This window comes from Megascapheus bottae, chromosome 7 (assembly GCF_031878675.1).
Source record: "Megascapheus bottae isolate mThoBot1 chromosome 7, mThoBot2.hap1, whole genome shotgun sequence".
In the NCBI taxonomy this organism is placed as follows: Eukaryota; Metazoa; Chordata; class Mammalia; order Rodentia; family Geomyidae; genus Megascapheus; species Megascapheus bottae.
Genome location: NC_143515.1, coordinates 23,315,129 through 23,342,468, shown reverse-complemented (window position 1 = coordinate 23,342,468; position 27,340 = coordinate 23,315,129). Strand labels below are relative to the sequence as shown.

The following is a 27,340-nucleotide window of genomic DNA, read 5'->3' as shown; positions in this document are numbered from 1 at the left end:
GCCGCCCGGGCAGAGCCGGCGCGCGGCGTGCAGAGCGAGCGCCGCGGGCGCGCGTCCCGGGCAGCCCCACGCCCCTGCCTCGCGCGCTGCCCGCGCCATGAAGCACATCCCGGTGCTCGAGGACGGGCCGTGGAAGACCGTGTGCGTGAAAGAGCTGAACGGCCTCAAAAAACTCAAGCGAAAAGGCAAGGAGCCGGCACGGCGCGCGAACGGTTATAAAACTTTCCGTTTGGACTTGGAAACCCCCGAGCCCGGCGCCACCGCCACCGACGGGCTGCGGGACAGGACTCCACGGCTGCAGCCGGTCCCGATCCTGGCCTCACTGCCAGCCCCGGTGGCGCCAGCTGCGCTTCCAGATGGGGGCGCGGGTACTCCCGGGGAGCGCCGGGGCGCCCGAGTGCCCGAGGTCCCGGACGCACGGAAGCACGGTTTTGCCCTGGGCACCGTGGGACCCGGACTCCCCACGCCGCCGCCGCCGGCGCCGCAGGGCTCGGCCCCCGGAGGTCCCGAGGCTCAGCCTTTCCGCGATCCCGGCCCGCGTCCCCGCATCTTGCTGTGCGCACCACCCGCGCGCCCCGCGCAGCCCGCGCCTTCCGCACCCCCGGCACCCCCGGAACCCTCCGTGCGCCCTACGCCCCCCACGCGCCCGGGGGAAAGTTCCTACTCCCCAATTTCACACGTCATTTACAATAACCACCCGGATTCTTCTGCGTCGCCTAGGAAACGGCCAGGCGAAGCGACCGCCGCCTCCTCGGAGATCAAAGCCCTGCAGCAGACCCGGAGGCTCCTGGCGAACGCCAGGGAGCGGACGCGGGTGCACACCATCAGCGCCGCCTTCGAGGCGCTCAGGAAGCAGGTACCCACGCTCCGCCGCGCGCTCGCGCGGGGCGCGGGGAGGGGCGCAAGAGTGGGTGGCGGGGGCGAGTGGTCGAGGAGCTTACGGAGCACGCGGTCCCCTCCCCGCAGGATTCCAGGACCCACGCAGGTTTGGGCGATCGCCGTTGGCGCGGATCTGGAAAGTTTGGTGAAAAGTGGGGGGATTACTGGAGATCTCTGGCCAGGGCAAACTCGCCTTCGCGTCCGACTTCTGCCTGGTTCGCTTGGGCGCGCGCACAGACAACAAGGAGGGAGCTCTGGGCATTTGGCACGATCAGGGGGCATGGCGCCTAAAGTAGTGGTCTCGAGGCCCAGAACCCTGCGGAATTACGATCCTGGGTTCCCGCACTGTAGACTGGGGAGTTTATTGGCTCCTCTTCAGCCCCCAGAGTCTAACGGGGAGCCCCGGTACATCCAGCTTGCCTCTAGACTTTGCGCCGCCGCCTCTCTCCTGACGTCCTAAAGGACCGGGCGACAAGCCGGCGCTCCTCCCTAGAGGCAGCTTCAGGAACTGGCCCGTGGGAACCTCCCCCCCTCACCTCCCCCCAAACCTCGCCCTCCCAGCCCTTCCTCTCCCAGGAGGCAGGCACCTCTGCTCAAGAGGTGGCTCACGTGGGTGTATGGGAAGGACTTGTCTGGGCGTCTTCAACGCCCGCATCAGAGCCTCAGTTTAGGGTTAGTTGGGGCTGGCCGACCTCACCAGACGGTGCTGCTTCGGGCACGGTGAAAGAAACCTAACAGTTGAATTGCCCCTGGGAGAGGATGCTTCACATTTCCACTTTAGACAAGGTTGGGGCTTCTCTTTGTTCTTAGAAGATCTAGAAGGGGCTGGTGAGGGCCCTTCCTCAGATGGTGGGAAGAAGAGTGGCTGGTGGGGTGGTAGATATAGCTAGTTTGGGTGGATGAGGTTTCTGTTGTTGTTGTTGTTTTCTGCTTGATCTATCTACATCTGATTAGCTGTTTGTCTCCAAAAAAGTTACTCAACTTCTCTGAGTGTTAGCCAACTCCAAAAGAGTTCAGAAAACATGGTCCTTTTGGATTATATAGTTTCCTCCTCTTTCTGTAGGTGGGTGGGGGAGGCAAAAGTGCCTTCATCCATCTATTGGCAGGAAACTGAACCATACAGCTTTTAAGCCCAAGTGCCTTGCTGGAGTTGGGGAGAGATGTTGGGTCAGAGAGGTGGGGTACAGGTTGGGGTCAAGTAGCTGCCACAGACCAGGCTGGGCCATTGCCAGCAGTCAGGGGCCTTGAGCGAGAGTCTTAGTAGATTGTTCATTCTCACCATGGGCTAGGAACTCTGCTCTCCCTAACTGGGTAGGGGCAAATGCCAATAGGGCATCTTGCAGTCCATTCCCTGGGATGGAAGGATGGTTGAACAGGAAGATGCCTGGCCACTGCTCACCTTTCAACTAGGAAAGTCTCCTGCTGGACTGGAGAGGCCATGTGCCCAGAGTATAACCACTAGTGAGAAATAGGGCCTCTCCCGACCAAACCACCCTGAACAAACTCTATCTCTTCTGATCTTGGAAGCTAAGCAGGGTTGGGCCTGTTTAGTAGTTGGATGGGAGAAATAGGGCCTTTAGCTATAGCTCAGAGCCTCTCTGAGCCTCCAGCCGCCTCTTTCAGTTCTGTGTGAGCGTCTATTCATGCTGTTTGAGTGTTCTCCTGCATCTCATTTGCTCCATAGCTTTTATACCTTTCCACAATAGATCACAATAGATTCCACCTTATTTGATTCCAACAATATCGCTGTAGGGATTGGATTTACCCAGGTTACTGAATGGAAGATTGGGGCCTGGAGAAGGAAGACATGTCCAAGATCTAGTGGGTTAGGAGAAGGTGACAGTGGTTTCTGGAATACCCGCCTGCCCACATGCTTCCCACAGTGCTATCTGTATCAGCATGGCAGCCTCTTTCCTCCCTAGCCCTTGACGCTTGTTAACAATTGGGGCTGGGTGGTACCTTGACTACTCTCTGAGATGGGATTGTTAATCCTGATCTTTCATTTCCACCCTTCTCTGGGGAAGTTCTATGTAAAAGAGTCAGGTTTGGTGTGACTAGGCAAAGGCAAGCCTAAGCTCCCTCCCAGGAGAGGGTACATGTCACATACAAACATACAGTTATGCACATATGCATGCATATGTTCATTACGTGTGATGATGTGCCTGCCCCTGTTCTTTTCTTCCTTACTCCAATCTTAAAAAAAAAAAGAAAAAACTATCAGTTTTTAGTCTGAGAAGAGCAACAATATTTCCAGGGTGATTACTGTCCCAGAGTTCCAGGCCACATAGTATGTTACAGACCCACAGTCCTTACCACCATCTGGTGGACAAAGGCCTATGTCCAGATGAGCTCTTTCCTCATCCTGTGCCTCATTCTTTCCCATAGGAAAGACACCCACCACCCTGCCTCAATTGAGATGGACAGAGGCCCCTGCTGATAGGCTCAGACCCTCTGGAAAGAGGAAAGATAGGAGGATTTGCCCAACATGGGGCCTTGGTGGATATGACACTTGGGTTGGCTGTAGGATTATGACTCTAATCTTGTCAGGTCTGGAGACTGGTTTTTCTAAATAGCTTTCTAGTGTGGTGAAAAGATGGCCCTTTGGCCTGGGAGACCAAAGGTTGGGATTTGAGTCAGGTCTCTGATTGGCTTGCTTCTTATCCCCCAGTGATAGGGATTGAACTAAGAGCCTTTGTATCACTTGAACTGCACGCCTAGTTGTTTTTTGTTTTGTTTTGTTTTTTCCAGAAAACATCTCTTGTTACACTAACCTTGCTGAGGGCTAACCTCATATAGATCCTCCTATCTTTGCCTCCTGAGTAGCTGGGACTCGAGGCAAGCACCACCAAACACCCAGCTCATGGGATGCTTTCTGTGTAGCTACAGATGAGTCACTTTCTTCTCTGAGCCTCAGTGCTGAATGAGTTAGAATGGTGCTAACTATCTCAGGTGCATCTTTTCTGCAAATGAAGTCAGGAGGAAAACAGTAGGAAATAGACATTAATTAAAAAATTTCCTTGAGGGGCTGGGAGTTTGGCCTAGTGGTAGAGTGCTTGCCTAGCATGCACAAAGACCTGGGTTCGATTCCTCGGTACCACATACATAGAAAAAAGCCGGAAGTGGTGTTGAAGCTCAAGTGGAAGAGCTCTAGCCTTGAGAAAGTCCAAGGACAGTGCTCAGGCCCTGAGCCCAAGCCCAGGACTGGCAAAAAAAAATTTCCTTGAATATGTATATAAATGTAAGTAGTCGTGCAAAGGAATTTTCATTTCAACATGCCATTTTATGAGTACTATGCATCTTGATCAAGTGTCGCCCCTTTCAAGTATGAACATGATTGGGGCTCTTGACAGGTATAACAGTAGAAATTCTTTAATCATTTTCATAATAATCATGGAGAAATGCTGTTTAATAGACATCATGCTTAGCACATTTTGAATACCAGCTAGTTCACTTAGTGAAACTGGGGTTGCTCTCACCCCTCCCCATTTCACACATGCTGACACCAGGGGCCAAAAAGCTCTACTAATTGGCCAGGATTGTGTAGTCTTTTTTGCCATTGCAGATAGTTTCACTGTTTCGTGCCTCACACAGTTCGGACATGTCATTTTCCAGGATCCCATGTGGCTGTGCCTCCATTGCACTGGCCAGTCCCAACCTGCGGATCTGCGTGCCATAGCCACTGCGAAGCCTGGACTGACTCAGAGTCAGTGCCCAGCCTGTCTAGGCCCTGGAGCTGTCCATTCAAGAGAGGGAAGTCCACTCAGTGCTCTGGGTTGTGGAAAACTATCTCCCCAGCCAGGAAGACACAGAGCAGGCGGCTGTGGCTGAGGTGCAGGTGTGGGAGAGCCCTTCTGGTCTGGGGATTGGGGGGTGCAGGGCAGATGGTCAAGCCTCAGCACATGCCATTCGCCCAGCTGCACCCGAGTGTCTCCAGAGCCTCATGTGAAGGCCATGTGTGCACAGCTGGGCCTGGCCATGTGCAGACTGCTCCCGGCCAGGTGGGAAGGGTCAGAGGGAAAGGCCAGCCTTGCTAGGTGGAGGAGGGGAGACACGAGGCCTGGGCCTCCTCTCAGGACCTTGAGGCATCTGGTCTGAGGGTGGATTTCCTTTCTCCTTCCATACCCACCTCAGTGTTAATGGGGGGTGGGGACCAATGATGGTGGGGGAAGGGGGCTCAGCAGCTGCCTCTCCCACAAAGAGACACCAAACACATAGGTCTAGGCTGCTCCTAGAGTCTCCCAAGGAGTCTTGTCTGGGTGAACTCAGGGTGATCCTGAAGAAACATGGGAATGGGGGCCCCATCCCAGTACTCACGGTACCCTCATTCTCAAATCCCATGGGGTGAAAGAGAACCTGGGGTACTCATGTAGCATTGTGCACTCCCCTCAGATAATAGGAGGCAGACCTGCTTGCACTGGCGGTCCACACAGGTAGGTGAGGGTGACAGAGAGTCTCCAGGGAAGATGCTGTTGAACTCCATTGTGTGGGTACCTTTTCTGGGCCTGTTACCACTCTGCAGGGCAGTCTTCCCATTTGACAGTCAAGGATGCTTACGGAGAAGGGCACAGAGAGGCTGGGAGTTTGGCCTAGTGGTTAAAGTGCTTGCCTAGCATGCATGAAGACCCGGGTTCGATTCCTCCGTACCATATACATAGATAAAAGCCAGAAGTGGTGCTGAGGCTCAAGTGGTAGAGCTCTAGTCTTGAGAAAGTCCAAGGACAGTGCTCAGGCCCTGAGCTCACGCTCAGGACTGGCAAAAAAAAAAAAAAAAAAAAAAGAAGGGCACAGAGATTTTCTCAAGGTCACTGCATGACCAGGATGGGTCCCGGGTCATAGCTCTTAACCACTAAGATCCAGCTTGTTTCCTGGGACTGTGCTTTCATAGCCATGGAGGAGATTGGAATTTTAAAAGAATTATTTAAATAGACCTTGACCAAAACCTTGAGCAGTTCTGGGTAGGGTGACTTCGCTCCAGGAACCCTGCACTTATGGACACTCATGGGACACTGAGAGAAGAGCTTCAGATGGAAGAAATCCAGCACTGGGCTATGTGAAGCAGACATAGGGCTCTTGGAGCTTAGTGGGTTGAGGAATCTTGGTGGGCTTCCAGGAGGAAGGACATCTTGGGCTGACTCTGAAGGGATAGCATGGGAGGACACTGAATCCAGAGGACTGCGGGCTTCAAGGCTTTTCCTACATGCTCTAGTACGTTCTTGACTTTGTTTCTGGATGGTGCTTTCTCACATTTGCCCATTGCAGTTCCATTCTAGGCAGCAGATATTCTCAAGTTCATTTTATGGATGAGGAAATGGAGGTCCTGTGAGGTAGTGATTCTGTCTAAGGTCACAAGGATAGCTAGGCATACAGCCAGGCCCTCTGGCTGCCAGGCCAGGGCTCTTCCTGCTTGCTGGAGCTCAGGGAGGATCTAATATGTTTTGGAAGCACATGGGACTTTGTGAAAAATGCCCAAATCTGCTCCTCTGACGTTTAAAAATCCTCATGGGCTGAACAGGAGGCAGGTGTTTGTCTTTTCTAGAAGGCAAGCAGTCAGGACCAGGAGTGGGCACCAGTGGTCCTGGCCTCCCTTGGTGTGCGTGCCTTAACCAGAGCCAGCTGTTGACAGCTGTGGGCTCCTCTGTAGGCACTCAGGTGGGTGGATGGGCGGTGGGTCTTGCAGTGGGTGCTCAAAAACAAAGTAGACAAATCGAGGGTCTCCTATGAGAGAGTCATCCCAGAACTCACCATTCAGCTGCCCACAGCTTCACCTTCAGCTATTAGTGCCCACACGGATCTCCCTTCTGGCTCACTGGTAAGCAAGTACTTACCAATGAGAACCCAGATCTTTCCAGATGGGATATCAGGGAGCTCTGATTTACTGTGGATGGAGTAGAAAAGATCTTTTCCATGCCTCCCACCCACCCTGGGCTGCTTAAAAGACCAGTATGGATGGTGTCTTTGAAATAACCACCCTTGCCCAGCTCATGGAAGATGGCCTGATCTCCAGTCACACAATAGCTGTGTTGCATAGATTCAAACATGGCTGGTCTCTGTTGCCTGGTGAGGTCTCCAGGCAAGGCAGGGGAGCAAGCAGGCCCAGAGAGGTGAAGGCATTTACCCCAAATCACATGACTGAGAAGTGCATGGAATTTGGACTAACCCTTTGTGCTTCACCTCTGTCGCCCAGGACCAGAGCCTGTCCTGGACTCTTACTTTACTATGACAACCAAGGAGGGGTTTTCAAACTGGGTTCTTAGGGGTGGCAGGGAGGTAGGGGAATGGGGACCCAGCATCCAGAGGCATAAGCTCAGGAGGATTTGGAAGGGGGAAGGTGAATTTAGGGCTCAACCCAGCGTATGAGGAAAGGGAGGGGAGCCGCCCCCCAAAGGGCTTCATTGAACCTTTGGTTCGAGGAGCCCCTGGGCTCAGCTGAGTGACCAGCAGCTCATCTGTTTCCTCATGTGCAGATGGGACACTCATTATTTGGGGACAGGTTTCAAGTGAGATAATGCTACCTGTAGATAGGTGCCATGGGGCTAGACACATTTTAATTAAAGCTAAAGCTTAACAGAAGCAGTGGCCCAGAAACCTGCAAGGGGCCTGGGTCAGCTTTGGCCTCACCTGTTCTTTGTAGTTTAGCCGTGACTTTGAATCATGGCACTCACGCCCCCACCCCCAACCTCCCCCCTTCCTAGTCCACTCGGAAACCCAGCTGTTCTGGGGCCCAGGTGCACCGAGCTGACTAAGGGAAACTCCCAGTGGCTTCTGGGTGACAACAGTGTTGTGTCACAGAGCTGCATGTGCCCAGTCCCTAGAACTCCCTCCCCCCCTCCACCCCCCAGTCAGGCAGCATTCCCATGCTGAAGAGCAGACAAAGGTGCTGAGCTGGCCCCCGAGCCCCTCTCTACCCCAGGACTGCCAGATCTTGTTTATTTGTTTAAGCTGATAAAGCAGGATTTTCTGGACTCTGGCTGGGAACAAGCAAAGCGCATTGTTCTGCCAGCTTTTCTTGGATGGCTTTGGAGCTGTGGGCAGGGTGGGGTTGGAGATGGGGGATGCAGGGGAGTTTGCTTTCTCTCTACTGCTTTCCTCCCCTCTCTGGGTTTTCTCCACATTTCCTACTTCCCACCCTGTTCATCTGTGACACCCACGACAATCTTTGTGCAAGGCCAAGGTCATCTCACTGAATCCTTGCCCATCCCTCGAGGTCAGTCCTATTGGCGATGTGATGGAGGAACCAAGGCTCATAATGTTGCTGGCATACAGACTTAGAGCTAGGAATTGAACTAGGGTGGCAGAAAGGTGGATTTTTAAGCCTTGGTCTCCGTACTGTAGCGAGGTCTGGTGAATGTGGAGGGAGATCATTCATTTGCCCACCCACTGCCTCACTCAGCCCTTCTAAGGCCTACTGTGGGAAGGACCTGCGCCATGGCTCTTCTCCCTGGCACATGGGGCCATTGACTGCTAATGGGGACTTAAAGACAGCTGGGTATCATTAGAAAGCCATTAAGGGTAGATCACCTCCTAAGTGTGGGGTAAAGGTGGAGAGGTCAGGAAAGTTTGTACCAAAGTATAGGTTAAAGTGAATAAAATGTGGGGTCCTAGTCTGAGGTGACCATTTCATGCTTAATGCTATGGCCTGGAATAGAGACGATAAAAAAACATAATTCCTGGACACTATGGAGAGTTTGGTCTAGGGAATTGTTTGTTGTAGGGCATGGTTTGATCCTGTGTGGTACAGGATATTTAGCTACATCCCTAGACATCCAGCTCCTGTGTTTACCCTGTGGTGACAAGAATGGCTCTAGATATTGTCTATGTCCCTTCAGGAACAAGATTATCTCACTAGCTTCAAAGAGTATCTGGCATGTGGGACGCTCCCAAAATTTTTATGTGTCTGTGCTGTGAGGGTCCCACTCTCAAATGGGGTACAGAAGAGTCAATGATAATGGATGCTGTGCACAGATCCTAAGAATCTTGGTTGTTGGTAGAAGCATTTCAACCATTTGGCTGAAGAGTGCATCCTAGGACCCTTGGTCTATTGCCTAGTACTGGCCAGATAGATTTTGAAGGGTTATTTCCATGTTGTAGCATCTTGTTTCATTCGAGTGTGTAGTGTCTTCTAGCTCTTCATTCATGCGATACATGCGGCCATGGTGTGGAATGGTAAGAAATTAGAGGCTATGAGCTGGGTATTAGTGGCTGATGCCTATTGTCCTTAGCTACTCAGAATGCTGACATCTGAGGCTGGAGGTTCAAAGGCTTGAGCCCAGGTAAGAAAGTCCATGAGACTCTTATCTCCAGTTAATCACCACAAAGCCAGGAGTGGAGCTTCAGCTCAAGTGGTAGAGTGGTAGCCTTGAGCAGCCCCTAGGCCCTGAGTTCAAGCTACAATACTTGTGTACGTACGTACGTACGTACGTACACACACACACACACACACACACACACACACACACACACACACAGAAATTAGAAGCTCTGCCTTTTCCTTTTCCCATTCTCCAACTCCCCCACCCTCCATTTGCAGATCCCTCTGCAATTAGTGAGTAACAAGCTGAATTGTTGGCAAGAATGTCAAGTCTGGTGGGACTGTTGCTATGTATTATGCACCTGTTGAACATCCTGCCGGGTGGCCCCCCAGATCCACACGGCATAGAGATGACTCAAGACGGTAGGAAGAAAGCACTCCAAACTTGTCTTTCCAGACGAGCACTGGCACTGTCCTTGGATGTCCCCAGGGACATCTGTGTGATGCTATGTTCCTGTCACTCTTGAGTTTAAGTTCTTTAATTACTGGATTCCCAAATGCTTAATAAGATAAGTGTTACTGAATGAATAAGTACACAGAGGAATAAGTGATACATTTAAACTGTTCCTCAAAGACACTTCTCAGAGGAAGAGGACAGAGTTCTGTCCTGGTGGAAATCCATGGTGCTTCCATGTATTCTGATTCTTGTGCATGCCAGCCTTGAACAAAGAAGTGAAAGCCCTGAGTTCAAGCCACATTGGCACATGACAGGCGGGCATGCACACACGTACATACACATCTGAGTCCTTCCCTGCAAAATGAGAATGCAGATACATTCCTAAGTGTGAGTGGATGAGCTGAGACATGAGTGCAAGCAGCGGGTTGTTCAAGCAGGTAGAGCCCAGATATGCCTTAGACCATTTCCATGGCCCCTGCCCAGCCAAGGTGGGAGTGGGGCACATACTCAGCACACAGATTCGAGGCATGTCCTGCTGACGCCTTCTTCTCGCCTTCCCCAGGTGCCATGCTACTCGTATGGGCAGAAGCTGTCCAAGCTGGCCATCCTGCGGATCGCCTGTAACTACATCCTCTCCCTGGCACGACTGGCTGACCTCGACTACAGTGCCGACCACAGCAACCTCAGCTTCTCAGAGTGTGTGCAGCGCTGCACCCGCACCCTGCAGGCTGAGGGACGTGCTAAGAAGCGGAAGGTATGTACCAGTGCCTGGGCAGCAGCCTCCAGAGAGGACAGGGGAGGCAGGCACAGTCTGCCTGGAGGCACCCCACATGTGCCTCCAGAGAGGTGAGCCTCTTAGAATAATGTTGGGGTCGCCTCCATTCCAGGGCTCCATGCATCCCCGTGATCATGGTGGTACCCGTGACCTCTGGAAATAGTGCTGCTGTGACCTTGGACATTCATCCAAGGTTGCTGATCCTGAATTTGTGCATCACTGAAATAAGGACTGTTTATCCCAAGCCCTTGCTGGCCTTATGTGCCTCTGGTATTGGATTCATATGGGACAAGGTTCCTCAGAACAGGTGACCACTTAGTAGAAGACTTCTGCGGGTTTTGGGAATGTGACATGGCCTGTAGGTTATCTGAGGATGACTATTACAGTAAATGATATTCATTTGTGCATTTTGTTGAGGAAGCTGGGCAGGGGTATACAGAGGACACATATCTTGTCGTGGTCCCCCTGCAGTTCACAGGATGGTTAGAAAGTCCCTCTTGCAGATAGGTAAGTGTGGGATGCTGGGAGTCAGGGAAAGGCCAGATCCTGTAGGATAATTAGTGGGGCACGAGACAGACAGACCAAAACAGAAAAGCTTCCGAGTCAGAGGGGAAGGCTTGTACAAAGCTACTCTGGGAAATCTGTGCAGTGAGAGAAGGGTGAGGCACAGCTATGGTTTTCCAGATGGCCTATGGCTTTGGACATTGCCAGTCTAGAGCTCTGTTCCTATGTCAGTCGAACCCAGTCAGTATCCATGAGGAGACACCCAGGGGCTCTTTGAACAGAAGGGCCCCCCTGGACATCCAGGTAGTAGAATGGCTTTGGCATCATCTAGACATTGGGCCACCTTCTTCCTTCTTGGCTCGCCCCTCCTCCAGGCCTTTCTGTGGATTCCCCAGAGGCTCCTGGGCCCCCAGCCCGGGAGGGCTTCTGTGGACTTCCCTGCCCCTCTTCACTGGTAGCCCGTGCATTTCTGGGAGTGATTTAACATGGACCAATTAGGAGAAATCCTCAGCAAGTGGGTGAGAGAGAAAGGGGCACTGGCTGCTCTGGGGCCCCTGCTTTCCTCTAAGAGTGACATGGGTAAATGAAGGCGTGATTGATGGCTCCATGCCGGGCTCTGTGACAAAGGAGGTTTGTAAACTCTCAGTGAACTCCCCTGGCATTCAGCATCCCTCCTCCCTTGGAGGTGGTGGGGATGGCAGCATGGGCAGTCTCAGTGTTCTCCACCCTGACCCCTCACCCTGCCTTTCCCCTCCTCCCCCCCAGCCTCTCCTTTTAACCCCACCCCCCACCCCCTAGCAGGCAGTACTATCTCCTGCTGTTCCCTTGATTGGAGTAGTGTCCTGGGCTGGGAAGAGGTAGACCTGAGTGGAAAGGGAAGATGAGCAGGGTAAAGATACCAGTAAAACTGAGGTTTTGGCTCCTCCCTGAAATTGCCTCAAATCTAAGCAACCTCAGGGACCCCCTCATGGTACAGATGAGAGACTGAGATGTTAGCTAATATTCGTAAACAGCTCTGGGTTTGAGCCCTGACTGTCACTTGCCAATTTGATACATTTTCTAAATCTACTGATTCTATCCTGCTTGGTAAAGGGAGATGGCAGGAATACGTCCTCATGAGAGGATGGGACATGTGTATGGGAGGAAGGGAGCTGCTCCCCACTGCTGCTCTGTACTCAAGGTCATGAGCCCATTTCCATCCTGAGTCTGAGGCTCACCCTACAGGGTGAGGAAGCTGCCCTGGAGCGGGGAGCTGGGGGTTTAGGTGGAAGGTCAAGGGGGAAATGTGTCTCTTCCCCTCTCATCCTCTCTCCTTATCTCCTTCCTTCACCTCTCTACCTAACCTTCTGAATTAGGGCCAGGACCTGAGGTCTTTCCTATGCGCTTCCTTCAGCCTTCCAGTTGTGAGAAGTGGGATCCACTTTCATAATGACCTTCAGAGTGACACATTTCCTCTATGAAATCTCCAGAGAGCTCTGCTGACTTTGATTCTCCTCTTGGGGACCTGTCTTTGTAATTCAGTCCTTCTTAGCCCCCACATCCTTTCAGGAGCTTCAGCTGGATAATCAAGATTTGATCATTGGCCTTCCAAACTTAGGACTGTTGGTGTCAGATTTCTGTCCATCACGGGATCCTAGTGTCCCTTGAAGCCCTTGGGTTCCCAACATTCCTTTATATTCCTGAGGACTCCTCCCCCTCCTTCTGGGCACCTTAGTTTTTAGTTTCTGATCATCTCGATTCCCTTGAATGGTTAGCCCAGGTCTCCCCTCTTACCTTACCCCCTGGCTGGGCTGTGTGGTGCCACAGTGAAGCCCGTTAGGGCAGGCTGGAGTTTCTGGGTGGATGTTTTGCTGTGGGCCATGTCTTGATTGGCCTTTGAAGTGGTGGGGGGCCTGGAGCCCCAAGGAAGATGTTCTTAACTTGTAGAGGGGGAAGGGGACTGCTTTTCCCTTTTGATTGGGGGCTTCTGGTGCCCTGAGCAGGGAGTAGAACACAACAGCAGCTTTCTTTGCCTCTTTCTGTGGCCTCTCAGCCTAGGCCTCCAAGGCCTCACCTCTGTCTACTGTGATTCTGTTTAAGAAGCCAGTATTTGTTGACTTCTCTGAGAAGGACTGTGAAGGTGCAGCAGTGGACCACACCTGGTTTTGTATTGATGGGAAGAGGTGACGGAAGCCTGGCTCGGACTGTAGGACTCAGCTTTGCCATGGCCACAGCCTGGGGCTCATACACACTCTAGGGAAGGCAGCTACTGGGCCCTAGGATCCCCACCCTCCACCCTCCTTATCAGGTGTCCACCCCTTATAGAGTATATGACCACCACAGGAGTCTGTAAACAAGAGATGGAGATCTTAAAGCTCTCTTCAGTATCCCCACTTCTCTCCAGCCCTCCATGACAGCTGATGAGCAGCCCCTATGCCAGGCATTGTGTAAGTAATATATAGGTCCAAAGTCGTTCATCCTGCCACTCAGTGACAAGCCACCAGCCGCATAAGGAGGAAAAGTCTTGCTCTTCTCACAGGCTCTCACCATTAGGTGCCCTTAGGAATTCATGGATGCGTGTGGGCCTCGCAGGCAGGAGGGCTGATTATCTAGAACCTTGCTCTGGAGCATGAGGAGGTGGAAGAGGTGACACTGAGAACCTTCTATCCGGGGGTCTGTTTTACCCTGTCTGGGTTGGTACTAGCACCGAGTCTCTATGTCTTTACTCGGGCTTGCTGTTGGCAGCATCTTTTGGAAGGGCCTGGGACAAGGTGTTTGGGTTCCACTCAGGGTCTGAGTCACATTTTTAATCAAGGAATTACTTTGTGGGACCTTCCACTTGACTTTAGATCACTGTCCTCCCAGAAGCTTGTTGTTGCTGTTTTTGTCTGTTTCTTTTTCCTGTTCTTCCCTAGAAAACAAAAACGACCACCTCCGGCCTGATCACTCCCCAATCCCTTTCTACCTAGATGGAGCCCTTGTTGAGTTGATCAGCTTTCTGCTGGGGTTTCCAAGCTCCTGAAGTGAATGGCAGGCTGTAACTTCACTTTTGCACTCCGTCTCTTAGTCTGTTTGGTATTTTTGCTTAGCTAAGAGCATGGCTGGGTCATTTATAAAGAACAGAAGTTTGTTTAGCTTGTGTACTGGGTTGGGAAGTCCAAGTACGCACCACTGGTGTCTACTTCAAGGCCTCGTGGAAGGGTGTCATGTAGCCAGGTGGTAAGCGTTAGACAGGATCTCTCTTCGGGTTACAAAGCCACTGCTGCCAGCTTGGGACCTCACTCTGATGACCTCATCGCATCCTGATCATCTCCTTCACCTCCACATCCATTTCCCCATAAATTTGGGGAATGCATTTCCAACATATGCGCCAGGTCACATTCAAACCACAGCTGCATTTTGCCTAGGGTTCAAGGCCTCCCGTTAAAGGCATAGCTCTGAGGATTAGGAGGCTGGAACGGAAGTTGGGCTGCTGGTATCTGTGTGCAGATGTCTCCTCCTGCCTCTGTGCTGGTCATAGTTTGTGACTGATGGCAGTTGGAGTTCTCTCACTCGAGGATTGCTGGGGAGAAGCCGAGAGATCCTTTTTCAGGACGCCTCTGAGATGTGGCACTCAGGGTCACTGGCAATTGCTGGTAGATCCCTGGAGCTTCTCTGTACCTCTGGCCTGTGCTAAGAATGGGATTGACAACCAACTCTCTGGCTTTCCCAGACCCGCTGCCTGCCCATTTCAGCTTCAGCGGTAACCACTGACTTCCCCCTTTCTGGGCTTCAGAAAGCCAGGATACTGATGTCTTTCAGATAGTCCATGTCAGAGGCCACCCATCAAAGAAACAGGCAAGTGGAGAGAAGGCTCTGGAGAAAGCAATTTGGACTCTATTGCAGCCAGAGATAAAGCAGTTAAGCACCTGGCCCTGGGCCACATTTCAGCAGCTCCTGTTTTTAAAGCAGCAACTCCTGGAAGCCTCTGAGGAGATGAAGGGGGGAGGGGCAGGTTTATTCTTCCACATCTGGGCAAAGAGGGTCTTGCTAGACTGGGAAATAGGAGACAACCAAGAGTTACAATCTAAGCCCCCCTCTCTTTTTATAGTTACTTGAATCCATCGAGTAGCAGCAGCAGCTACTGCTAAAACTGATGGGTGATAGCAACGCTTTAAAGCCACAGGTTCCACCCTCCAGTGTGTAGCAGGCCATGGGGTGGGGTAGGGGAACAGGATGAATAGAAACTCACTGAGGTAAGAATGAAAGCGTGCCACATGGTTAGATAGTGTTAGCCAGGATTTCTCTTCTGTTTGCAGAGATACTGCTGCCAGCTTGGGGTCCCACCAGCCTGTACAGACATCAAATGAACAGGGTTTTGTAAGGGGAGATAAGGCTATGCCCACTGTAGGCTGTCTAGAGCATGGCAGGGCATTGAGCAGGCAAGCTCCGTGCGCTCAGTGTCTTTCGTCTGTTCTCTGCTGCAGTCTGGGGTAGAGTCTAGGGTAGGATTAAGGGATGTTCACGGTGATGGCCGATGAAGATGGAGAGACCCCTCTTTGTATACAAGCTACTATGCTCATCTGTGCTGGGGCTAGACTGGGCGAGTGCGTGGGTCTTGGATCGTGGAGGGTTGGTGAAAACTGAGGGTGCCTGGACTGTCTGAACCAGCCCTGAGGACATCTGTCCATTTGATGATTGTCCCTTGGACCCACTGTGTATTGTAGGGTCCTGGGAGCCCTGTTGTGGCTGGATGTTGCCTTCCGCTGCCCTCTCCCTATCTTGCCCTACCAACTGCTCCACAAAGGGCACAGCCCTGGCTTAGCCCCCAAGCTGTCATATTTGAAGTCACCCTCCGTGGGCCTGGGTCTCAGGTTGGTTCTCAAGATGCTCAGAGTAGAATATGCCATGCGATTATCTTGCTTCAAACCCATTCCTGCTTTTCTCCCTCGGTGTCTGGCTCAGTGTGTTATTTTCCTGCTGTCTACCGCGGGTATTTCACACGGATTTGAAGCCATTGCCTTAATACCGTGTATACCCAGAGCCTCAGTCCTATGCCAGGCCTGTCACATGTTTAACACTCCATGGTTCACCTCATTTATACTTCCCTGGTGGACTAGTGCTGTCCCATTGCATGGATAAAGAAACCAAAACTAAGAGGCTGAGGTCTTCTGTCAGTAAGAGAGGTGTGTCCGGCTCCTGCCACTTCACTGTGTGCCTCCCACGTGGAAGAGGGGTGGGTGGGAGGTGGTTTTCATTTCCAAATCCTCTGGGCCAAGTTATTGAGTTAAATACCATTTGCTCTCAAAGCCTGCCTTGCGTCTATGCTGGGGGAAAACAAGGAGGGGGGGTGGTGGGAAACCACCATCAAATTCCCCTCCAGTCATAAAAATGGATGCAATTTATTTTTTCTGGCATTCCAATTACATAGACGTTTGTCGCCAGCTGTTTGTGCTGAGGCAGAGTACTCTCTCAGCTGCCGTTTCTCCTCTCACACTTGACACGGTTAGGCCACAAGTCTGGCAGGGCCATGGCTGGTGGGGTCATTAGCTGGGGAGTCTCCCAGGCGAGCTGGGCCTGCTCTCCTTGCAGCATGCCCTCTGGTGTCTTTTGGGTGGCCTAAGGTAGGGTAGCCTCCTGCTGAGTCTTCAGCATCTCTGACTCAGGATTCCTCTCTGGAAGGCCCTCTAGAGGCTCTGTAGCTGGGGAAGGGTGTTTGGGATTCACTTCGGAGAGTTCTATGGTTCTTTCCACTTCTGAATGTTGCCATTGAAGACACGTGAAAATGTAGCCCGGAGAGCCTCTGTGAAACTGTGAAGTAAGCAGGATGTGCAGCTTTAGAGTCAGAGACGTGGGGTTGAATCATAGCACTGCTGACCCTGGTTATGTGACTTAGTGTCTCAGATCCCCGGTTTTCTAATAAGAACACACATTCCTTCTTGCCACCTTGCTGAGAGGCTTGAACAAGATTCTTTATCAAAAAGGGTTGGCATTTTCTGTGAAGGCCAGAAAGTCAATGACATGAATTTATAACAAGTCATAACCGAGTCATAACTTCATAAGGACTCCCAAGAAAAGGACAGATTTCTGATGAGGAACAAAAGTTCTGAGTAGGGGATTCTTCTGTCTTCAGCTCTTTACCCCAAGCCCTTGATCTTGCACCCTTAAAGTGGGAACAGGCAATCTGTGAATCAAGAGCCCTGGATTTCTTCTTCTTCTCCTTCTTTTGGTGGAACTGGGTATTGAACTCAGGGCTTCACACTTGCTAGGCAGGCTCTGTACTTCTTGAACTACATCTTCTGCAAATCTTGGATTTCAAAGGACATGAATTCAAACCAAGAAACTCTCATAATATTTGATGTATGAAAATGCTAATAAACAGATCGCCACCAATAGCTGCTCAGCCAAATGGTGTGGCCCACTGTGTGCCAGGCCTCTCACCTATGTTATATCTACCTCTTATCACACTTAATCACCAGAAAGGAGCACTTTGCCTACTGCACAGAAGGGATACAGAGCCAGGCACTGGTGGCTCACACCTGCAATCCTAGCCATTCAGGGGGCTGAGATCTGAGGACTGTGGTTTGAAGCCAGCTTGGGCAGAAAAGCCCATGAGACTCTTACCTTCAGTTAACCAACCAAAAGCTGGAAGAGGTGCTGTAGCTCAAGTGGCAGAGCACCAGCCATGAGTGAAAAAGCCAATGAGTGAGTGCTTGAGGCCCTCAGTTCAAGCCTCAGTACTGACAGGCACACAGAAAAGGGGAAACCGAGGTCAGAGCTAGATGTCTAGGGAATGGCAGAACTCGGTTTTAAACCTGGTTTCTGTGTTTGGTTCCAAATTCCAAGCTTCGCAACTCCCAAGTCCTGCCCATACCAAGCTTACTTGTCCAGCACGATGGCCCATGTTCTTGGGGGTCCCCACCCTCGCCTTGCCAAGTACTCAGCCTGGAGCAGCAGCTTTTTGGAGCATGTGGAGGCTCCATTTAGCTGCAGGGAGCCACTAGCCCACTGGTGGTGGCAGCGCTGGTGGTGGTGAGGAGGGTGGGCTGGGTGTGGGGGGGTCATCAGCTCTGAGAACCCCCAGGGCTGTGCCGCCAGTGGGGCCTGACACGGGGTTAAGTCGCCTGGCGGCCCCTGGGCTACAGCTGAGATCGTGCCGCCAGGTTCCCATTCGGCGCTGTGGTTTTGATTAGCTGCTTTGCATGGCGGGCCTGCCGGCAGGCGAGTCCATAGGAGCTCTGCTGGAACAGCGGGTCCCCCCCTCCTGCTGCCCGCCCCCCCTCCTGGCAGCCCCAGACTCCAGATGTTCCGAGCGCTCGCTGGGAAGGCCTGCTGGCGCCACGGAGGGCAGAGGGCAGGGAAAGCACGCGAGCTGGAAGCCCAAGCACTCAGTCACCGCAGGCCTTGGCAGCCCGCCCGGCCCTCTGCTGGCACATTCCCCAGCTCTCCCCTGGCCATCTGTTCCCCAAAAGCCCTTTCAGAGCCTCATCATCACTCAGGATACAACAGCGCGAGCAGCTGGTTTGGAGGCAGCTGGGAAAACCGTGCAAAAGGTTCTTTGTGAGAGAGGAAACTCGCTTATGAATAACAGGGCTGGTTGCTGTAAAAGTTGGCGGCTGGAATTCTTGTTTCTCAGGCGCCGCTGTTTGCTCTTGATTTTTTTTTTAAATCTCTGTTTTTTATTCTCTTTCTCTCCCCCTACCCCTTGTTTGCTTTTAAAGTTGTTTCTTCCTCTTCTGACACCAGGTGTAACTTTGTCTTCCTCTAGGGTACCTGAAGGCCACCTACTTAGTTCTGGGGATACAGGTGAACTTTCTTTCTTTTTCATTGTTTCTTTCTCTTTTCCTTTCCTTTCTTTTCTTTCTCCCCTCCTTTCCTTTCTTTCATTCCAAAGTTATGTGTGCTGGGAATGGTTTAAGTGACCATTTTCCTTAAACCTGGACTGGAAGGGACAGACAAGCAAGACAGTGACTAAGAAGGCTATGTTTTGAGGTCCTAGCCCATAAATACTAACCAAGTATCACCAGTTGTCCACCCATTACCCCAGGAGACCTCAGATTGCAAGTCTGAACATTATGCATGCATAAAATGAGAGACCCCTCTCAGGTCGACAGAAGGTGACTCTGAGGGGGGCTTTGTTCTTCCAAAGTCACAACCATAAACACCCCAGGTGCCTGGCCCACAGCTGATTGCAGCATGACATGCAGTCTTTTTAAAGAACTGGCTGCTGCTGCCACCACCAAAGGCTTCTGGGACGTGTCTGCTCGGAATCTGGGCACCTCCTAGGATCAGCCACCAGTGGCCTGTCCCTGGCAGGGGGCTCTGGGGCCCTGGGGTGAAAGAAGAGAAGGGCATGCCTTGCTGACTTCCTCGCGTCCCTTGCATCCAGAAGGAGCCAGGTCAGGGTTGCCCTTCTCCAGTCTCTTTATCCATCTGCCGGGCTCAGTCCTGCCCATTGTGGAAATCCTCCCCGGTCCTCACCCCAGCTTCCCTCTCCCACCCTTAGCAGGACCACCCCCACTTGTCCTCAGTGCAGGGGTGTTTGTGGGCTAGGGCAGTGGTTTATGCTATGCTATGACACATAACGTTCAGCAGCAGACTCGAGGATGCTCAGCCGTGTGATTTACGGGAGTTCACGTCTCACCCGACAGTGAGGCTTCCAGATGGCTCGTTGTGTGACCTGTTGTGTGGCGCCGCAGATCTCATTACACCACTCTGCACGCTTTCGCATGGTGTCAGCCTTGCTTTGGAGACTCTGGGTCCCTGCCTGCTTCTGTTCGATCTCCTCATTCCCTGCGAGGCCACCCACTAAGCTAGGGATGACTTCCTGCCCCGAGGGTAAGGACCACGTCAGGGATGGGTTCATCAGAAGCTTCAGGACGCAGCTCCACAAAGGGTCCCAGGCACTCCTCGCTTGCCCTCTTATTTTCTTGAGTTAGAAAGCTTTCCACTTCAAATATCCTTGAGAAGCAGAACCCCATATTGTTCCTAGTTGAGAAGTTTGGCTCACACTTGTCATCCTAACTCCTGGGGGGTTGAGATTGAAGAATTGAAGTTTGAAACAAGTCCTTGAAAACAAAAGCTCCTAAGACTCCCATCTTAACCAATAAAAGTTGGATGAGATGGTGTGTACCTGTCATTCCCACAAGGAGGGAAGGGGAATTAGAAAGATCTCAATCTAGGTTGGTCCATGGAAAAAATGAGACTCTATTAGAAAAATAATAAAAGTGAAAAGGGCTGAAGGCATGGGTCAGTAGTTGAAGTGGTAGAGTGCCTGCCTGCCAATTATAAGACCTGAGTTCAAACCCCTGTACTACCAAAAAAGGAATTGCATTTCAAGTCAGTGGACCTCTTTTCTTCTCTGCCTCATGACTATTGTGGCTGCCGTGGCACCAAACATTTCATCTTCAAGCTGTACCCACTCAGGATAGAAGCCATATTAGGAAATGGATTTCTTTCCTCCAGGAAAGTCAGACTTACCCAGATAGCTCCTACCTGCCCTGAAGGAGAGATGTTCCCCTTGAACCTGAAAAAGAATGTCAGGGTCTGTCAGCTTTCCAGAAGGGTGGCTAAGAAACAGCTACATAGCTGACCCCGAAGACCTCCTCTCACGGGAGCCAACCAGTGTCATGATCTCAATCACAGCATCCCCACATCCATGTGTCCCTTAACCCTTACCACAGTCTGTACAGCTGGTGCCTCTAGCCTCGTTTCAGCTGATGGCTTTGAGGTTCCATATAGCCTAGGCAGCCAGGGTCCTGTCGACTGCGTGCCTCCCACAGTACTTCACAGAGCTTCTGATGCCTGCTATTTTCTTCAATCCTGCAACAATCTCCTGGAATTACCATTTTTTAAAAAATTAGGCATGTGAGATAACACGAAGTCATCTAGAGTTGGACAGCTGGGTGGGGCCCCAGGTGAGCTCCAGGCTCGAGCACCAGGCTACCGCTGTCCCCTGTCCCCTCTCTGTCACAGTTGAGGCTGTGAGCTGAGGAGCTGCATGGTAGCATGACATCAGAGGACAGGAGTGACTCTCAGCCCTGACAGGCGTGTGCCTTTCTCCTGAGATGCAGACATACTGCCTGGGACAGAGCAGCCTGACAACAGAGCTGTAAAGGGTTTTATTGACTGAAAGCTCTATGTGGCATGAGAGTTTCCCATTAGTCTATCAGAGAGGTGGACAGAAGGACCCAAGAGTCCCCGCCTCACATTGTGGCCAAGAAAATGGATACCCACCAGGGGCTTGATTCTATGGCCAGGGATAGCATACAGGGTCTCTCTCTGTTGCCTCTGTGTGTGTGTGTGTGTGTGTGTGTGTGTGTGTGTGTGTGTGTGCGCTCATACCATGCACAGGTATGCTGGGCATTGTAGGCACTATTTGTCAGGGTCGGGTGAAAGACTACCATAGGATGGGTACTTTCTAATGCGTGAGGGAAGGGGCTCATACCAGAAGTGGATGGTCTTCAAGACTTTCTAAGTTTGCTCCTCCAGAACTCAGGGGCATCTAGAAATGGGCCCATCAATAACAGAGAGGGCAGAGCTAGGCAGTTAGTCCCAGGGGAGCAGCTCCAGGTAAGGAGCTACTCAGAACCTTCTAGAAACAGTGGACTGGCACTGCTGCAGGTTATGCTCCCTCTGCAGCAGCAGCATGTTATACCCCGCTCCGCTGCTACTCCATCCCCTCCACCAGGCCCAAGCACAAGCGGACAGGAAGCCAGCGTGCTGATTTGCAAAGTGTAATCTCCTTCCCTGTACGTGGTCATCTTGTTACATCAAAGATCCAAAGGGTCCCGCACACTTATGTAAGACTCAATTTCTGGACACCAGTGGCTCACGTTTGTAATCCTAGCTACTCAAGAGGCTGAGATCTTAGGATTGAGGTTCCAAGCCAGCCTGGACAGGAAAATCTGTGAGACTCTTAACTCCAGTGAACCATAAAAAAAAGCCAGAAGTGAAGCTGTGGCTCAAGTGGTAGAATGCCAGGCTTGAGCAAAAAGTGAAGGGATAGCACCCAAGACCTTAAGCTTAATCCCTAGCACCAGCACCCTGTAGCACTCCCTCCCCAACCAAAGGATTCCATACTTTTGAGCATTTACTCTGTCAGGCACTGCTGTAGGTGGAAGGGTCACTTTGGAAAACAAAACAAAGGTCCCACTCTACTCTTTAGGCCTCAGAGCTAAATAACCAGAAACAATGAACAGAAAATCCAGACCAGAGGCGCCCACCACGTTCAGTGCACATCTAGGCTTCTGGGATGGAGCAGCCTCACGCTCCTCCAGTGATGTCTACAGCTGTGCCTGCACAGCAGGCTAGCTTGTGCAGCACACCAGAGGATAATCAGTGGCCTTACTCCAGGTAAAGGTGCAGCAATGTGATTAAGAGCTAAGAAATACAGGCCCTTAAGCCAGAGCTTGGGTCCCATGAAGACTGCGATACTCACAGGCTTGAGCTTGAGTGGCCAAAGGTAGCTGAAGTTCACCCAGGCTCGTGTGGCTAAGAACTACAAGGAAAGTCCTATCCCAGCTGTGTCAGCAAAGAGCACATGGGGCCGCCTTTCCCCAGAGAAGTTAGTGTCTGTGAAGAGGCTCGTCCTGGGATGTCAGAACTGGAAGAGCCGAAGGCTGGAGGATCCCAGATGTAACTACACAGTAAACATTTGTCCAGTGACTGAAAGAATGGAAGCATGAGGGTTTTCAGATATCGAGTGGACAGCTCAGGTGAACAAATGCAGCAGTGGTCCTGACTAGACACTGTGTAGAAAATGAACTGTACAACTTTGGGGTAGGGAAAAACTGGAAGAGAGCAAAGAAAGGGGTGGCATTGTCCACTTTAACATCATAGTTTAGTTTTAAAACAGCCTTGGAAAGCTGACTGCTGTTTTCAGGATAGGCCAATTAAAAATATCTGTCAGGATATGAAATGTTATTTTTTTTCTTTCACATAGAAAGCTTTATCTGAATTACTTAAATATAGAAAAAGGTATAACTTGAAAATAGTGAAAAGTGATAAAGTGGGATAAAGTGGAAATTATAGACCAAGTAAGATTACCTCATAAGACCCAGGACAATCAAGGAAGAGTTCATCAGAAATAAGCCTGAAAAGGAACAAAAGCAAAACAATAGAGTTTGTTCTAGAATTCACACCCATCAGCCAGTATTGGTTGAGATGCTGCTTCACGTGAGCCAGCCGCTCTGCCAAGCATGCAGGGGCTGTGAAGGTGAACAGAGCAGGCCTAACCTTGAGACTGGCATTCTGTTTTTGTTGTTATTGTTAAACAGTTACACAAAGGGCTTCCGCAATGGTAAGTTCAATGTATGCCGATTATTGTCTCCACTTCCATTATTCTCCCCATCTCCTCACATTTCGTGGTTCCATTTTCACACATGTATATGGACTTACTTCCACTCTGCTCCACCTTGGCCTTATTCCTCAGGACTGGCATTCTAACTCCAGATAAGTGAACAGGAGCAAAGGTAGCTTCCACTGTGATGGACTCTCTCTTTACCCCACTGCTCTGGGACTGACTGAGAGGGACCTGCAAAACCATCTCATCTAATCTTTTCTGTAGCTTTTCTTTTTGGCAGTCAAACCTATTAAAAGGATACCTGAAAGGAGAGGCTGGGATGGAAAGACTAGTAAGCAATAAGCCAAAGCCCACAAAAGGCCAGAGCTACAGAGAAGCAGTGCTGTGGACAGAGGGATGGGTGCTTGCTCACCCTGGATTGGCAATTATGCAAATAAGAGTCTGGCATTCATTTGTTTCCTAGCCCTTAGCCACACCAGATTGGTCTAGGGGAAGGAATTGGCCAGGGTTGGACTACTCTTTCATCCACTGGGCCTTGGAGCTGGGGTGCTCAGAGCTGGCCATCGGTCCTCAGAGGAAAAGCAGCCAGTAAGGTTTCTGGGGCCTTCTGAAAGTTCCTGCTGAGTATTGCAGCATTTTCTGTCTCAAGACCTTCCTCCTGCCTCTAAGAAATGCCCTTCTACAGCATTCCCCAGAGGACAAGAGTGACTTTCTGCTCATGAAACCGTCACAGCAACATGGTCAAATCTGCTGTGAGAATATCGTGTAAACAAACATGAATTTCTTTACTGCAGGACGTGTGTGTGCATGTGTATGGGCATGTGAGCTGGGACTTGAACTTCCCTGCCTGGGCTGGCTTCAAACCATGACTCTCAGATCTCACTCTCCTGGGTAGCTAGGAATGAGCCACTAGCATTTGGCTACTGCAGAACTTTTTAGAGCCTACAGTTGTTAACATTCATGCTGTTTCCAGTCCCCCCCCCAAAATAGAGCTTTAGTCTGTGGTGTTGCCCTAACCCCTGATATACTCTAATGGGCTAGTCCTGTAGAAGAACCCTTTGGGGAATGCTGATCCATTTACTCTATGTGAGAAGGAATTAATGCATAGGGAGGGAGAGGATTATCCAAAACCACACAGCCAATTAATTGCAGGAAGAGTCCTGAGGGCCCATGGCCATAGTGTTCCCAGCGAGCCTCCACACACATGAGCTCCACTCCCAGGATGATGCCTGTGTGGAACTCCTGGGAGGAGATGGGTGGAGGGAAGGCAGGTCCAGTGTTGGACTCTGGGGAAAAGGTGGGATCAAGAATGGAAGCCCTGTCTCCTGTCTAGTGGGTGGCAATTGTGGCTTAGCCGGGTTTGAGATCTAACAGGGCTGTGCTGCTGGCCCAGGCCGCCTCCGCCGCCTTCACAGTGTGGCCAGGAAGATGGCTCCAGCCTTCCACAGCTTCCCTAAACCTCAGGCGGGCTGGACAAGAAAACAGCTCAAGGCCCGGTCCATGGCACGGCCCGCCCAGGCGGCCAGCGCCGGGATGACGGGGGTCTGTAAATCACTCTGTGAACCACAGAGCCAGTGCCATCCCCACGGGTTTCCTTTCCGCTTCTTAATCCTCCTCTGCAGACTCAGTAACAAAAAGCAGATTCCTGCTGGGGCCAGCCACGCATAGTGGACTGGGAGTATGAGAGCCCAGGATTTACCACATCAAGACCCTGCCCGCCTCTCACTTTTCCTTTTCTCCCCACTAAGCCACCATTAGCTGGACAGCTTCCCTCCCCCCTGGCCCCGCTCCCTCACTGGGCTTGGACCCTGCTTTCCAGCCTGGCCCCAGCCTATTGGATCTTGAACCACATCTTGGCTGAGCTTTTACTGGCGCCTTCGGCCTCCAAGACACACCAAGGCCTGTGGTTACCAGCCCTCTAGCCTCGTGGTTTGGCTGCTTCCTGTTCCCCAAGCCTCACTTCAACTGGGGCAGCCACTGTGTGGCAGAATAAACAGTGCCGTTCTGGATTCAAATCCTGCTGCCACCAGCTTTTAGCACCTACCTTTCTGTGCTCACCATGGATTACCTTGAGATGCGATGTGAGCCAGCCCTTTGGCATGTCCGATGTTTCTGACAGATGTTTTGCTTTAACAAGAAGTCCTATGCTATGTGTGCTGGCCCGAGGGAGGGAGCCTGTGTATTCTTGCCCATGGGGATAGTCCCACTCCACCCTCCTAGCTGTGACCTTCCCAGACAGTCATTACCCCCAAAGGACCCATGAACTTTCTTCCCCTCCTGTCCATTCTGGGAAGCAAGGCACATCCTCTGATCAGTTTTCTCCCAAGTAGCACCGAGCTGGGCTGCCAATGCAGATTCAGCAGGTCAGGGTTTCTACAGACCTCAAGATGGTCTTAGCCAGCAGTTTCCAAACAGTTCCTTACCTCCCTGGTTCTTAGGATGTCCCCGTGTCACCAGTGGAGAAAACACAGTAGTCCTGTCTGTCTCTGTCCCCCTCACCTTCTCATCCCCCAGAAGAACAGAACTGTTTCTCTGTTGGTTGAGTTCGCATTCCACAGGTCACACTTTACTTCTCCTGCTTAGAAGAAGTTTGGAAATTGCTAATATGCTTAGGCAGTTGAGGAAACTGAGACTCATAGAAGTAAAGGGACGTGTGTCAGGTCCCTTGCTGGCAGCTGAGGGGCTGCATGTGCAGTGGACCTTGGGACTCCTGGTAAAGTGTTCCTTTCCAGACTGTGTGGGGGAAGAGATACAGAGGACAGCCACTCCAGTGGGGGCCAACCTGCCTGAAGAGGCCCCCCTCTCGATATGGCGCTGAGCCTGGACTGGGATCCTGGAGAGAGGGGACCCCGGGGATCATGGTGTCAGTACCCTAGGATCCTTCCCTACAAGTTAACCAGATAGCAGGGGCTCTAAGTGCAGAGTGTGGCAGAAAGGGCAGTAAGGGCTTGGGGAGGGTGTGGGGGGTTACAGTCAGGGATTCAAATCTGGATAGTTGGTTTACTTCGTCCCACGAGGCACACTCTCTGGCCCCAAGCCCACAGTGTGAAGTCCCTTCGGGGACTGGAGCCGTGGGGCTCCGGTAAGAGCACAGTCTGTGGGTGCTGATGTGGTGCAGGACGACTACAGGCGGCTTCTTTCTGATGACTGCTCATTTCTTTCAGGAGTGACAAGTGATAGACAAGACGGAGGACACTGCTTCAGGTCACTTCCTAGCCAGGCTGGAAGAGAAAGTGAGCCTGCCAACCCAGCCTGGGTCGTTGTCTTCTCCAGGATGCTGCCAGATGCTCAGTCCACCCACTGCCTCTCAGGGTCTTCAAGGACAGGAGCAGCCTGCCCCTCCCCCCATCGTGCCCTCCCCCAGCCGCTCTGCGGAGTTTTCGGTTATTTCGCACTTTGAGCTCTGCTTGGTAGGGAGGGAGAGCTCAGCTGCAGAGGTTTATTGCCAAAGATTCTACAGAGATGTGAAACAAAATGGGGGGATGAAACCCAACAAAGAAAAGCCACTCCCTCAATTGTTTCTCCTATTGTCCACGTCCCATCTCATGCCAAAGATGAGCCAGTACTTTCACCAGGAACTCATGCAAGGCCTTTGGAAGCGCTTGGTCCTCTAAGCCAACGTTCTGTCCGCACTGGACTCCGAGCTGTCTGGATCTATGACAAGCTTTCTTGGGACCATGAGAAGGAGTTAGGTGGGGAGTACCTGGCTGCCTAAGCCTCTGACTCTGATTCTTAGCGTTCCTTGAGCCCAGGCTCCTACTTGGGACTTGAGTATCAGAGAGAATAAGAGGGAAAAGAAGCAATATTCTCCCCAAGGCAATCTGCCCAAAGACCTTTGCTCCACAGCTCAGCCCCTGCCAGTGGCCTCGTGTCAGTATTCCTACTCAGCTGTGGCAACTGGGCAGATAACACGGCACCCTGCCGGAGGCCGGTGGTCTGTGGCAGGTTGGGTAGAAGGGCAGAGGGAGGAAGGGGTGAGGGCAATGGGCCAGTGTGTGGGGGAAGGGAACATTCAAAACCAAGACCTGCTCCTTCCTTGCACTCCGAAGGCCAAAGCTGTTCCTATCTGTGCTCAGCCATCTGCTTCAAATTGAAGTAAAAGCCCCAACATGTAAAGAAAATGCTGTGTTGACTAGACTCGGTGTGTGACCAGGACTTTGACTGATCATTGGCTGGGGAGTTTTGAAAAGGAAGCTGGTGTTACCATCCAGACTG

At 51.6% G+C, this 27,340-nt stretch overlaps 1 protein-coding gene across 1 annotated transcript; it reads left to right on the top strand.

The window, feature by feature from the left end:
• Atoh8 (atonal bHLH transcription factor 8) lies at positions 1-27,340 on the top strand. The gene is made up of 3 exons (XM_090336119.1): positions 1-856; positions 10,147-10,338; positions 26,290-27,340. The coding sequence occupies exons 1-3, from the start codon at positions 98-100 to the stop codon at positions 26,293-26,295; spliced, it is 957 nt and encodes a 318-aa protein (XP_090192245.1). The 5' UTR covers positions 1-97; the 3' UTR covers positions 26,296-27,340.

What these genes read in the sequence shown, in the direction of transcription:
- Atoh8 (XM_090336119.1), top strand. Translation starts at nt 98, where the DNA reads ATGAAGCACATCCCGGTGCTCGAGGACGGGCCGTGGAAGACCGTGTGC. An exon ending in TCGAGGCGCTCAGGAAGCAG is followed by an intron (nt 857 to 10,146) that starts GTACCCACGCTC and finishes CGCCTTCCCCAG; the next exon opens with GTGCCATGCTACTCGTATGG.